At 43.0% G+C, this 14,873-nt stretch overlaps 1 protein-coding gene across 1 annotated transcript in view; it reads left to right on the forward strand.

Moving 5' to 3' along the window:
• The window catches only part of wrnip1 (WRN helicase interacting protein 1), a 72,553-nt gene that overhangs the window by 44,416 nt on the left and 13,264 nt on the right, over window positions 1–14,873 (forward strand). The window contains exon 4 of the mRNA XM_060849838.1: window positions 13,067–13,299. Within this exon, the coding sequence (XP_060705821.1) occupies window positions 13,067–13,299 (233 nt within the window). The remainder of the gene's footprint in view (window positions 1–13,066; window positions 13,300–14,873) is intronic.

Raw genomic sequence — 14,873 nt, forward strand, 5'->3', positions numbered from 1 at the left:
ACTAAACACGCCCAGAAATCCTAGCCACTTCCGCTGCATCAAAGTCATCTTGGAAATGACTGCCAGATTACTCCGACCTCCTGGCATCATGGTAACTCACAAACCCACCAACACACTAAAACAGCAGCCAATGAACTTAAAATACTCTATACAGACAACAAGCAAAGCAAATGTACTTTACAAAATACCTTGCAAACACTACATTGGACAAACAGGCAGAAAACTAGCCATCAGAATACATGAACAGAAACTAGCCACAAAAAGACATGACCCAGTATCACTATTATCCTTACGTACAAATGAGGAAGGTCACCATTTTGACTGGGACAACACATCCACCCTCGGACAAACCAAACAGATACAAGAATTCCTAGGAGCATGGCATTCCAACTGGAACTCTATCAACAAACACAACGCTTTGGACACCATCTATCACCCTCTGAGGAAATAAAACAAAAAATGACATCACTAACACAGGTAGTGGCATCATCAACCCAAGGAAACCTAAACACACAAATAGAAAGTGAGACATAACACAATGCTTCACCGGAGACTCACAGATAGTGTTACCTAAGTATGTTGATGAAACGTCTGCAAATGGACCTTCCAGCTCAAGTGAGCAAATTTATATCCAGAACCTCAACGTGAGCTACAAATCTTCTCAAAACTCGCTAATGGTATCGATTTGAGAAGACTGTGAACAACGATCATATCAACTGCAAACTTTTAGCATGAAACTTTCGTTACACATCAGAGAGGTATAAGAAAATCGGAAAGCCAAATAAGGAGATAATAAAATGGTTAAAGATGGGTTTTAAGAAGATTCTTAAAGATGGAAATTTGAAGAGTTTGGAGTGATAAATCAAAAATTAGGTGGCCCAATGTATGGCCACCAATACTGAGGTAGATACAAGAGGTAGAATCAAGCCAATGGGCAGTATGAAAGAGTTTGTAATGTTGGTGGAGGTTTTGAATGTAGGTAAGGGTTAAGACAATGAAGAAATATAAACACCAGGAATGGAATTTTAACTCCACTTCGGACCCAAGAGCAGGTCATCAGGGACTAGTGTGATAGGAATTGGTGGCAACATTTGAGGGGATGAAGCTGTGAGGATGGCGAACAAGAAGGTACTAAGAAGGATGGAAACAATAAATTCTGGAGGCATTACTGAAAGTCTCAAGCATCAACTGAACTGAGATCAGGCAGAGCTGCATGCTGCCACAATGCTCAATCTATAACTGGATAGTAAGTGAAGTGAGAAGTGTCCCCTCTTCTAAAATGTTAAATTTAAAGAGGTAAGTCAGGCAGTTTTTGCTCCTAAACCATGTGGGAAACTAGGCATATTTCCAGTGCCTCAGATAGCATGTGACAGGCTCTGTCGCTAGCTGCAGATCCTGAAACCTCCTGAAAGGTCTCCAAAATGCAGCGTCACAAGGTGACACTGTAGCATATCTGCAAAGCTGAGAGAACTCTGGATAGCGCATAAACAAAGATAGTCGCACAGTAGGCCAAGACCCACAGGCAGAAAGGGAATGGTTGACCACCAGTTAGAGTAAGAGGATGAGGCAGGCAGTGCAACAATCTCCAGTGGTCATTTCCCTGCAAACCAGAGCTGCTTTGGGTGAGGGGAATGCCCTCTCCAAGGAAAATAACTATGTCAAAATTTGTAGCACCACAAGGAAAAAGCAGAAAGTGTGGAAATGCAATATTCATGGGGAATTCAACTCTAAGGGCAATAGACGACAGACACAGAAATACCTAATGAGTGTCCAGGATAGTACGTTGTCTTCCTGATGCTTGGGTCAACGATGTCTCTCAGTGGCTACAGGGCATCCTAGAGGCGGTGATTGAGCAGTCAGTGGTTGTGATATATATTGGTATCAACAACATATATTGATACATGTTGTTGTATCATGTGTCAATACAACAAAAAGGGATGAGGTCCGATAAGCAGAACATGGGGAGTCAGGAAGCAAGTTGAAAAGGAGGACTTCAAAAATAGTCGTCTCATGATTACAGCCAATGCCACATGCTGGTCAGATTAGAAATAGGATCGAATCATAGAATCCCTACAGTGTGGAAATAGGCCCTTTGGCCCAGCGAGTCCTCACCAACCCTCCTGAGAGTAACCCACCCAGACCCGTAAACAGATGACAAGTGGCTAAAGAGATGGTGTCAGCAGAAGCACTTTAAATTCCTGGGGTATTGGCTCCATTTCTGGGGGAGATGGGGCCAGAACAAGCTGGTCGGGTTATACCTGGGCAGGATCGAGAATGATGCCCAAGGTGAAAGTTTAAACTAAATTTCCAGCATATGGGTGCCTATTCAAGGAGTCAGAGGAAGTGGAATCAAGGACACTAACAAAAGGCAGAAAGGGGAATAAGGGAATTGTTAGGCAGAGGAGTCAAAGGCCAGATTCTCACAAGGCCACAGTTAAAAAAAAATAGTGGGGATGGGACCAGGAGTGTTAAAAAGATGAGCCTTAAGATTTTTTACTTGAACACATGGACCATTTGAAATAAAGATCAATGATTAATCATGCAAATAGACATAGTACAGTTGGGATTATGGAGGCAGATTATGGCTGCAACATTACTAGGGTTACGGACTGAACATCCAGGGATATTGGGTAATTTGGATAAACAAAAAGCAGAAGGCAGCAAAGTTGCACTACTGGTTAAAAAAGTTATAAACAATATTGAGGGAAGACATTAGCTCAGCCAATATAGAATCTCAGAATTAAGAAATACCAAGGGGCAAAAAAACATTACTGTGGGTGGTATATAGACTGCCAAACTGTAGCAGTGATGTTGCGAATGCCATTAAGTAGTAAGTCAGAGATGCATGTGGTAAAGGAACATGTGTAATTATGGGTGACTTTAATCCGAGTATAGAATGCGGAAATCAAATTATCCACAATACCATAGAGGAGGAATTCCTAAAGTGTATACAGGATGGTTTTCTGGACCAATATGTTGAGGAACTAACCAGAGAACAGGGCATCCTTGAATGAGTATGACAAAATGACAAAGGAATAATGGGTGATGTCGTTGTAAGAGACCCCCTGGGGTTAGCTACCATAATATGATAAAATTCTTCATCAGGATGGAGAGAGAGAGATGGTTGATTCTGAGACCCAGGGTGGTCAGTTGGCTATTTTGGACTGGGAAATATTACTGAAAGGAATGACAATGGATGGTGAATGGCAGACATTCAAAAGTGAATGGATGAACTACAAAAATTGTTTATTCATGTCTGGTGCCAGAGTGCAAAGATAAGTGGCCAAACAATGGCTTATGAGGGAAGTTAATGATAGTGTCAGATGCCACGAAGAAAGCAAGAAGAAACAATAGACTTCAGGATTGTGAGCATTTTAGAAGTCAGCAAAGGAGGACAGAGCAATTGATTGATTAAGGAGGGGAAAATTAAATACAAGAATGAGTTTGCAGAGAACATAAGAACTAACTAAAAATTTTGAGAGATATGCAAGGAGAAAAAGATTAGTCAAAACTAATGTGTGTCCCTTATAGTCAGAAATGGGGAATTTAAGATAGGGTGAATTGATTACTTTATCTCACTTCGCATAGCTACTGACCACAACAAAGTTCGAATTTAAAAGGAAGGTGATATTGTCGCTTATTTACATATCAGCTGGTATTTAGCTCAGTTTTAGAAACCAATCAGCTAGGTGCCATAAGGGAACCAAAACAAACACCGTTCTATTGAAAAGACAAAAAGCTAGCTCAATCAAAGATTATTGACAATAAGTTTAAAATGTGTAGATATAACCAGCTACTCTTCTTGAAAAGTAATAACCTCCATGTTTGAAAAATACTCTTGCAGGGTATCATCTTAAAAGTACTTTGTCCAGGTAATAATCGAATGAGTTTCAACTTGCAAATGTTGAGAGCAGTTTCAGCGAGACAGGTTACTGAGGATTTATACCTGCAATAAATGCCGCTGGTTACGAATCCTATCAGATTGAATGGATCGGTTGGAGAGGCAGTGAAGGATTTACAAGAACAAAGGGTGTGATGGATGGCAGTTATAGGAAATGGGGAAGGTCTCAAATACAGTCACAAAGTTGGTTTAACTCCAGGAAAGGTAAGAGAGGTAGGCAGATAATGCAGGAGTCTAGAGTGGTGCTGGAAAAGCACAACAGATCAGGCAGCATCCGAGGAGCAGGCTCTTCATCAGGAATAGAAGTTTAGGTAGTGCAGGAGTCTTCTGCGGCTATCCCCATTTTAAAAGTATGCTGTTTTGGAAAATGTAGGGGATGATTGATTCTCAGGGGAATGTAGCACGAACAGCCAAGTTTCTGGTATTGAGACTGGCTAATGTAATGAGAGATATGTCGGGTACCAAGAGATCGATTGCGTTAGGGGATTCTCTAGTCAGAGGTACAGACAAACTTTTCTGTGGCCAGCAGCGAAAAATCAAAATGATGTGTTGCTTCCCTGGTACCAGGATGAAGCATGTCTCAGAAAGGGTGCAGAATGTTCTCAAGGGGGAGGGGCCAGCAGGAGGTCTTTGTACACATTGGAATCAATGAAATAGAAAGGGAAGCGGTTGAGAGTTGGGAGGTCACGTGGCTGTACAGGACATTGATTAGGTCAGTTTTGGAATATTGCGAGTGATTCTGGTCTCCTTCCTATGGGAAGGATGGTGTGAAACTTGAAAGGATTCAGAAAAGGTTTACAAGAATGTTGCCAGGGATGGAGGAGTTGAGCTATAGGGAAAGGTTGAATAGGCTGGGGCTGTTTTCCTTGGAGCGTCAGAGGCTGAGGGGTGACCTTATAGAGGTTTATAAAATCTTGAGGGACATGGATAAGATAAATAGACAAAGTGTTTTCCCTGGGGTGGGGGGAGTCCAGAACTAGAGGGCATAGGTTTAAGGTGAGAGGGGAAAGATATAAAAGAGACCTAAGGGGCACCTTTTTCACTCAGAGGATAGTACGTATATGGAATGAGCTGCCAGAGGAAGTGGTGGAGGCTAGTTGCAAGATTTAAAAGGCATCTGGATGGGTATATGAATAGGAAGGATTTGGAGGGATATGGGCCAGGTGCTGGCAGGTGGGACTAGATTGGGTTGGGATATCTGATCGGCATGGATGGGTTGGATCGAAGGTTCTGTTTCCGTGCTATATGTGTCTATGACTCTAAGTTCTTGGTCCTGATTGGAACCAGGTTGTTCTCATAGAATTCACTGAATACGAATTCCCTGATTGGCTCAGGTTAATGGCCCCAATTAGGGAGTCCTGGCTGACATAAGTAAAGAGGAGTTTCCCACTGTCTCACACCTGCGCACACATCACATGGGTGCTGGGGAAAATATAAACACTACCGCAGTTAGGCAGTAGTGTGGGAGTAAAAGAAAAAAATGTATAACCAGGAGATTTAGAGTCTCTTCAGTGTAGGGAACTGACTCTGCTGGTTGGTGCTACAGTGTGCTCCTACTGGTACAGAGGAGAAGAGTTTCTTTGTCTTTTTCCCCCCTTGTTTAGGGAAGATATTTGTTTCCTTTTTTTGTTTGCTTTCTTTATAGTTTGTGTTTGTTTCTTCAAAAAAAAACCAGGAGATTTAGAGTCGTCTTAGTTTAGGTCACTGACTCTGAGCTGGCTAGTGCCACAGTCAGTGTGTTCCTGGTGGACAAAAAGAAAAGAAAATGTAAACAGGAGTCTCCGGGATTACTCTTGGGACTAGCTCTGAGTTAGCTAGTCAGAGTCCATGTACTAAACTTGTGTAAATGAAGGGTGACTTAGTGATGGGATACTGGCCTCCATGGTGTTGTTTCAGTGGTGACAAGAGAAACAGTGTGCACCTGAAGAATATTCACTCGCCACAGTCATCTTCGAGTTGGGAGTAAGCATTTCTGACATGCCTTTGTTTTGGAAGGTTGACTCGTTTGATCCTGCTGTCAAAGACTGGGCCCAGAATATGGAAATAATGCTTTATTTTTTCCAGGTCCTATGAGGTCACACTTGAGTAAGAGAACTCATAGGCCGGTATCCAGGAGAGTGCACACCTTGGGATGTTCACGTACAGGTGGTGTGGGACAGTTAAACTGCTTATCAACATCCACATCAGAATCAGTCAAAATAGATATCTTGGTTGAATGATCACCCAGTTCTAATGGAGGTTGATACCGGCGCAGCTGTATCAGTAATTGCAGAACCAGTCTTTAACAAGGTTCACTCTGATTGCACAAGTTTGTGCAAGACCTTGCTCAGACTGACAATCTATATTGGGAAACTGTTACAGAGTGCGGGTTTGACTTCAGTTCCGGTCACTGATGAGAGGCAATTGGTTCAGTTACCACTTATTGTAGTAAAAGGTTTGCGGCCCAAGGTTTATGGGATGAAATTGGTTGAGAAAGATTCAACTTGATTGGCTCAACATTTTTCATATAGAAAATGGCTGCCTGAGTGCAGTCCTAATTCAATATCTGGACTTTTTCAGGAACGTCTGGGTACTTTCAAAGGTGCCAAGGCCACCTTACATGTTGACCAGGAAGTAACTCAGGGATTCTGCAAAGCCCACATAGTGCCACTTGCCTTGTATTCAAATGTGGAGGCTGAAATCAAGAGGCTGGAAAGCAAAGGAATACCAAACCAGTACCATTTGTGGAATGGGCAGCACCGGTCATACCAATTTATGAAGCCTGACTGGTGGTGTTGCCTTTGTGGGGATTTTAAGCAAACTGTAAACTGATGCTCACAGCTGGATAACTACCAAATCCCTTGCACAGAGCACTTATATGGAAAACTGGGGTGGGTGCTATACTTCACAAAGCTGGAGATGAGCCCTGCCTACCTGCAATTGCGACTTGATGAGGAGTTCCAGAAGTATGCCACAATTAATACCAGGCGGGTTTGTACTAATATACAAGACTGCCACTTGGGGTATCATCAACTTGCACCCTTTTCCAGCGGACGATGGAGAACGTTTTACAAGGTCTAGCCCAAGATGCTATTTATCTGAATGACATGCTAATAACCAGGAAGACCAATAAAGTGTATCTTGAGAACTTGGACATTGTGCTTAAACATTTCTCCCTGGTGGGTACATGCCTTAGATGAGAGAAATGTGTGTTCCATACATCTCAAGTGACCTACATGGGCTAGAGTCGACAAGTTGCATCCATTGGAAGATGAAGTGAGGGGGATCAAAAGTATGCTAGCTCCCATGTCCGTAATGGAGCTTAGGTCTTGGGTTGGTGAATTATTACAGAGGATCCATATGTAACCTGGTCTCCATCTTGGCACCCTTACAACTGCTGTTGAAAAAGGGTCAGCCTTGGAAATGGTCACAATAGACAAAAAGTAGCCTTTGGGGAAGTGAAAAAGCAGCTATCAACGTCTGAGGTGTTGGCCCACTATGAGCCCAAGGGAGATGTGCTGACATGCGATGCCTCCCCATATGGTATCAGGGTAGTGTTGGCTCATTGGCGGCCCAATGCAGAGGAACCCCTGATAGTGTATGCTTCCCAAACTTTGCCTGATGCTGACAAAAGATACACCCAGATAACGAAGGAAGGTTTGACAATCATCTTTTGTATGAAAAGTTTCCACCAACACCTTTTACAGATGTAAATTTGTAATAATAACTGGTCATAAACCTCTGCTAGGGCTAGTTAAAGAGGACAGAGCAGTGCTGCCAGTAGCTTCAGGTCAAATTCAATGGTGGGCCCTTATTCTCAGTGAATACAATTACAAGTTGGAACACTGAAAAGGAAGCCAAATAACAAATATGGATGCCTTGAGCCACCTCCCACTGAGCGATACACCACTGTTTGTGCCTCTCTGTTCAGGTTTTAATCTTTCTGAATAGCTTTGCGGTCATCGCTGACATTATCCAACTGTGGATACAAAAATATCTTGTCCTGACAAACTGAAACAGCTGGCGATGATAGGGGGAAGCAAAAGGACCATCACAACCTGAATTAAAACCTTTCAGGACTCAGCGAGACCAGATCACCATCGAGGATGGCATGTTGTTATGGGGAGCAAGGGTGATTGTCACCACCAGATACTAGCTAATCTCCACAAGAGTCATCCAGGGGTTTCCAAAATGAAACTGTTGGCAAGAGAGTATGTCCAGTGGCTAGGTTTGGACGGCTACATAGATTAGCGGGGCAGTGCCCAAAGTGCCAACAGGGTCAAAATTACCGTCAGTAGCTCCTCCACTTTTATGGGAATAGCCGGGTAAACCCTGGACTCAGTTACACATCAGCTATGATGGTCCTTTCATGGGCTCAGTATTCCTGGTCATTGTGAATGCCTGTTCAAAGTGGTTACGTGTACAAAGAGTTCATTCGTCAAATTCCGGGATGACGATTGAAAAGCTGCACAAATCATTTGCAATACATAGACTGTTGGACGTATTGGTCACGGACAATGGGACATCATTTACCAGCAGTGCCTTTGAGTATTACCTGAAGTCAAATAGTATCTGGCAAGTTCAGACAGCTCCATACCAAACGTTGTCCAATGGTGTGGTGGAAAGAGTAGTCCAAACGTTGAAGGCAGGCTTAAAGAAACAGCCTAGAGCTTTGCTTGAAACAAAACTGTCCTGGTTTCTATTTGATTATAAGACCACCCCTCATGTAACTACATGGTTAGCTCAAGCAGAGTTGCTGATGGGGAGAAGACTTCGAGCCAGGTTAAACCTGATTTTTTTTTTTAATTTCAAAAATATACTTTATTCATAAAATATTTTGATGATCTGTACAATTGGTGGTGCCATTCATAGGCGCACCTTGCCTTTCTTTACATACAGTGATCGGAATTAATCATTCGTATATACAGGTCTGTACATTTATCATCCATATATTTAGCTAAGGCTTCAGCGGAGTCCACTTACTGAGTAGGCCCCCTGTTCTTCTTTGGCAGGCAAATGTTACAAGGTGGTCTTTCCCCACTGTGCCTTGGCAGCAGTTGCCCCAAGCTTCAGCGCGTCCCTCAACACGTAGGCCTGGACCTTGGAATGTGCCAATCCACAACACTCAGTCGGGGTCAGTTCCTTCAGCTGGAAGGTCAACAGGTTTCAGACTGACCAAAGAGCATCTTTGACCGAGTTGATGATCCTCCAGGCACAGTTGATGTTCGTCTCAGTGAGCGTCCTGGGGAACAGACTGTAGAGCACAGAGTCCCGCGTCACGGAGCTGCTCGGGACAAACCTCGACAAACACCACTGTATTTCTCTCCAGATTTCCTTTGTGTAGGCACATTCCAGAAGAAGGTGTGTGACAGTCTCGTCCCCTCCACAGCCGCTTCGAGGGCAGCATGTAGTGCGGCAGAGAGTCTGGGTGTTCATAAAGGATCTCACAGGCAGAGCCCTTCTCATCACCAGCCAAGCCATGTCTTGGTGCTTGTTGGAAAGTTCTAGCTATGAGGCATTCTGCCAAATGACTTTGACAGTCTGCCCCGGGAACTGCTCAACAGGATCTGCCCTCTCCTTTTCCCAAATGGTCTCAAGGACACTACGTGCTGACCACTTCCTGATGGACTTGTGGTCAAAGGTGTTTTTCTTTATAAATTTCTCCATGAAGGACAGGTGATATGGAATGGTCCAACTGCTTGGAGCATTCCGCGGCAGCAAAGCCAGGCCCATCCTTCGCAACACCAGAGACAGGTAGACCCTCAATATGTAGTGACACTTGGTGTTTGCGTACTGGGGATCCACGCACAGCTTGATACAGCCACACACAAAGGTGGCCATCAGGGTAAGGATGACATTGGGTGTGTTTTTTCCCCCGTTGCCCAGATCTTTATGCGTCGAGTCCCTTTGGACTTGGTCCATCTTTGATCTCCGTATAAAATGGAAGATGGCCCAGGTGACTGCGATGGCACAGGTTCTGGGAATAGGCCAGACCTGTGTCACATATAACAACACTGACAGTGCCTCATGCCTGATGACCAGGTTTTTACCCACGATGGAGAGCGACTGTAGCTTCCATCTGCCCAGTTTCTGCTTCACTTTCCTGATACGCTCCTCCCAAGACATGGCGCACGCCCCAGCCCCTCCGAACCAAATACCCAACGCCTTCAGGTGGTCAGTCCTTATGGTGAAGGGAATGAAGGATTGGTCGGCACTGTTCCTGAAGAGCATGGCCTCACTCTTGCCTCGGTTTACCTTGGCCCCCGAGCTCATTCAAGGAGAAAGTGAGGTCTGCAGATGCTGGAGATCAGAGCTGAAAATGTGTTGCTGGAAAAGCGCAGCAGGTCAGGCAGCATCCAAGGAACAGGAGATTCGATGTTTCGGGCAGAAGAAGGGCTTATGCCCAAAACGTCGAATCTCCTGTTCTTTGGATGCTGCCTGACCTGCTGCGCTTTTCTAGCAACACATTTTCAGCCCCGAGCTCATTCGAACTGGTGGAATATGCACATGTGTGTGTGCACGGACAGCGGATCCAATCGGAAAATGGCGACATCATCCAGGTACAGGGAGGCCTTAACCTGTAGGCCCCCGCTGCCAGGCTCGCATCCTTCCTGATGGACTCAGAAAATGGCTCTATGCAGTACATAAACAAGGCAGGAGAGAGAGGGCAGTCCTGCCTGACTCCAGATCTGACTGGGAAGCTGTCTGATTCCCAGCCATTGATTGATGTAGAGCGATCTGATCCAATTGCAGATTCCCTCCCCAAAGCACATGTTGGAGAGAACATCTCTCATATACTTATGTGATGTCCTGTCAAAGGCTTTCTCCTGGTCCAGGCTAATGAGGCAGGTGTCCAACCCCCTGTTCTGCACGTAGGCAATCGTATCCCTGAGGAGTGCGAGACTCTCAGTGATCTTCCTGCCCGGTACAGCACAAGTTTGATCAGGGTGGATCACCGATCCCAGAGCAGACCTGACCCGGTTGGCGATGACCTTTGACAAAATTTTGTAATCCGCATTCAATAGTGAGATTGGTCTCCAATTTCTGATTTCCTCCGTCTCCCCCTTCCACTTGTAGATGAGGGTGATGATGCTTTTCCTCATGGATTCATTCATAGTACCTGCCAGAAGCATACTGATGTACACTTCCAGCAGGTCCTAGCCAATCAAGTCCCACAGAGCAGAATAGAGCTCAACCAGAGGTAGCAGCTGGTCCAGTAACCTGATATTCCCAGATTTGGGTAAGGGGGTGACGATGGTGAAGCGGCATCAGGAATATCAAAGCGACCTCATGCCACCTTTAAGTGAAAGAGGATGAAGTTTGCTGTTGGAACTATATGGAAATGGTCAAATGAATGCTGCTGCCTCGCAAACAGGACAGGAGCGAAACATACCTGGCACATGAAAAAAAGTCCAAAAGGCTACCAGAAAGAGTGGGTTCTCCTCCTCTGTCAACATCGTCACAACAAACCCATCTAGTATCTGAAGCAGTCAGATAATGTAAAGATCGAGAGCTCTTGTATATTGTTTGGAGCTTCATTTAGATGGCCAGTTTTGATGGTGTAAATATAACAGGTGCAGAATTAATTTATTAAGCTCCTGTGTCCTCTAATTTCCGCTGATATCCATCATAAATAACCTCTAGGTTATCCAGGAATTGCACAATATAGGAGTTACTGCAAACACTGAAATTTTATTCAATACATGTGGAAGTAATTCCAAAATACTTCCACTTCAGTACAGCTACAGTCAATTTCACATCTCATTCTATTGAAATTGCATTAGAATTTTTAACAACATTCTTTTGAAGGAGTTTAAGCATTGACCTAAATTAATAAACCATTTTCCCATTAAGCCTGTTGTGTTTAGTTGAAGTTTCAACTCCGATCTGTGTGCTGACATTATGCAACACTGTCACAGGTGGGGATATTGGTTCATCTGTGGATTTTTTTTTTCCTTTCTAAGTAGATTTGGAAACCAGATTTGGTGTTTGATTTTTATCTCCCATAAAATCAAGCAAAAAATGATTAAACCTATTTACCCTATTATCTATCTTCCTATGATTGTCATTACCTAAGCAGATTGATACCTGTGAATGGGAAGGATAATAATCCTCACTCCAACAAATTATGAATTCAGGCACAACTTAATAGATAAATAAGGCTATCCGAAAGTCATATTACATGCCATTTAAGAGCATTTCTTTCCATTTCGGAGACTAAAGTGACATTTTATTCTCTCATCTAAAATATCAAAATGGTCCACATATAGGATATCTAGGGAAAATAAATGCAGCACCTATAGATTATTATTTTAAAAATTAAATGTAGTGTTTCACTATAAATTCAGTCTTCACACCAGCACATTTCCTTGCTGATTCAATGAAACAACATGCTCCTTCGATTGAAGTTTCAGTGCGTACAATAAAAAGTGGTGTCTATTACATAATCCTTTTACATAAAGAAAATAAAGTTTAAAAAAACAAAATGGTGTTCCTTTTATTAATTGGGTAATTCTAAATGATGGGTTTTTAAATTAATTTACAGTTTCATATAAACATTTCATTTGGAATTTAAATTGCATTTTCAGAAAAATTCAAATAACTTTTTTATGTTCTGAAGACAAGTGTTAAGAGACAAGTGTAGAACTTTTTTTTTGTTTACAGCAGCATTGCAGCTTGCACAGTAAAGTATTAGCTGTTGTGTACCGAATTACTTTGTCTCAATTTTGTACTGATTTGACGTACCTACCTTCACTGTCACATCATTAAGCTTTTAGAGACTATCATAAGTCCCTTCAATGACATTTATTTGATTAACACCATTTCACTTTGAATGTAGCTGCATTTGACAGTTTATACTTGACACTTTAAAACAATGACAGCTGCTCTTCTCCTTTCCTGAAGATGCAGACTAGCTCTGAGATCTGAGAAGGAGCAGCAGTCCTCTTGTACTATGCCTCAAACAGCAACTGTTGACAGATACTTTATCATTGGCACAGTGATGCTGCTGAATCTGCTTCTGTTTTCATTCAGCGCTTACATATATACACTTTCCATCAGCAGTCACTTGGATAGTAATCAAGAGCTTGGTTCCTCATCCATTTGTGGGGGGAGAAATACTGGGGGGGTTTAACAAACTGAAAAGAGGATCGGGTGTCTTCAGTTCTAATTCTTTTTAAATTCTAGGCTTCACATTTCAATTGAACCAGAAGCAATACGAAGCATTGCCTACCTATGTGATGGTGACGCAAGGGCTGCATTAAATGGACTTCATCTTGCGATTCAAGCAAAAGTTGCTGAAGCAAAAAAACCCCAGAATGATTTTGCACAGAAAAATACTCTGGCAAAGAAGATTTTAATTAAGGAAATGCACATAAAAGAAGGACTCCAAAGGTCTCACATATTATATGATCGAGCAGGTAAGTTATCTGTACAGTGGAATGAACTGGTCTATCCATAGACTAAATAGTAATTTTAAGTTTAATACAGAAGATGGTGGAAGTATTCAGTAGATCAGGCAGCATCTGTGGAGATATTACAACGTTGGTCCAAACATGGTCAATGAGCTGAACTCAAGTGTGAAAGTGAGGGTGACTGCCTCAGTGTAAAAACAGCATGTGACCAAATGTAGCATCAAGGAGCCCTAACAAAATCCATTGAGAATCAGGAGAGCTAGTTCTCCACTGGTTGGAATCATAGCTTTCAATAATAAAGACGAATGTAGTAGTTGAAGTTTAATCATCTCTGCACTCAAAGTCTCAAAAGTGACCAGAAACCTTGGTCAGGATGGGTTTTGAGGTGGTTATTGGAAGAGGGAAAGGAGGCAGAGGATTTAAGGGAGGGAATTTGAGGGGGCCTGAACAGTTGATGTTATATTGTCATAGAGATATTCAGCACGGAAACGGACTCTTTAATCCAACTCGGCAGATATCCCAACCCAATCTAGTCCCACCTGCCAGCATTTGACCTATATCCCTCTAAATCCTTCCTATTCATATACACATCCAGATGTCTTTTAAATGCTGTAATTGTACTAGCCTCCACCACCTCCTCTAGCAGCTCAATCCATACTCGCACCACCCTCTGTATGAATAAGTTGCCCCTTAGGCCCCTTTTATATCTTTCCCCTCTCACCCTAAACCTTTGCCCTCTAGTTCTGGACTCCCCCACCCCAGGGAAAAGACCTTGGTGATTTATTCTATCTATGTCCCTCATAATTTTGTAAACCTTTATAAGATTACCCCTCAGCCTCCGACGATCCAGGGAAAACAGCCTCAGCCTATTCAGCCTCTCCCTATAGTTCCTCTCCCTATAGTTCAAAACCTCCAAACCTGGCAACATCCTTGTAAATCTTTACTGAACACTTTCAAGTTTCACAACATCCTTCCCATAGAAAGGAGACCAGAATCGCTCGCAATATTCCAAAACTGGCCTAATTAATGTCCTGTACAGCCACAACATGACCTCCCAATTCTTATACTCAGTGCTCTGACCTGATCAGGTCCTGGGGATTTATCCGCTGTTCTGTGTTTCAAGATATCCAGCACCACCATCTCTTTAATATGGGCACTTTTCAAGATGTCACCATCTATTTCCCCATATTCAATATGTTCTATGTGCTTCTCCACAGTAAACACTGATACAAAATACTCGTTTGGTATCTACCCCATCTCCTGCAGTTCCACACACAGGCTGCCTCGCTGATCTTTAAGGGGTGCTATTCTCTCCCTAATTACCCTTTTGTCCTTAATATACTCATAAAATCCCTTTGGATTCTCCTTAACCTTTTTGCCCTTCTGAATTTCCTCTTAAATATACACCTACTACCTTCACACGCGAAGGATTCAATCAATGTCTCCTCATGCTGCCAACAATGGAATAAAGGGGGTGGGAACATGCAAAAGGACAAATTCAGGGAAAGTATAGTTCAGGGGTGGTTTCAGATTTGAAGGTGTGCAAGAGATCTGGATGGTTGAAGAGATGAATGCGAAAC

Source organism: Hemiscyllium ocellatum, chromosome 34 (genome assembly GCF_020745735.1).
Source record: "Hemiscyllium ocellatum isolate sHemOce1 chromosome 34, sHemOce1.pat.X.cur, whole genome shotgun sequence".
Classification (NCBI taxonomy): domain Eukaryota; kingdom Metazoa; phylum Chordata; class Chondrichthyes; order Orectolobiformes; family Hemiscylliidae; genus Hemiscyllium; species Hemiscyllium ocellatum.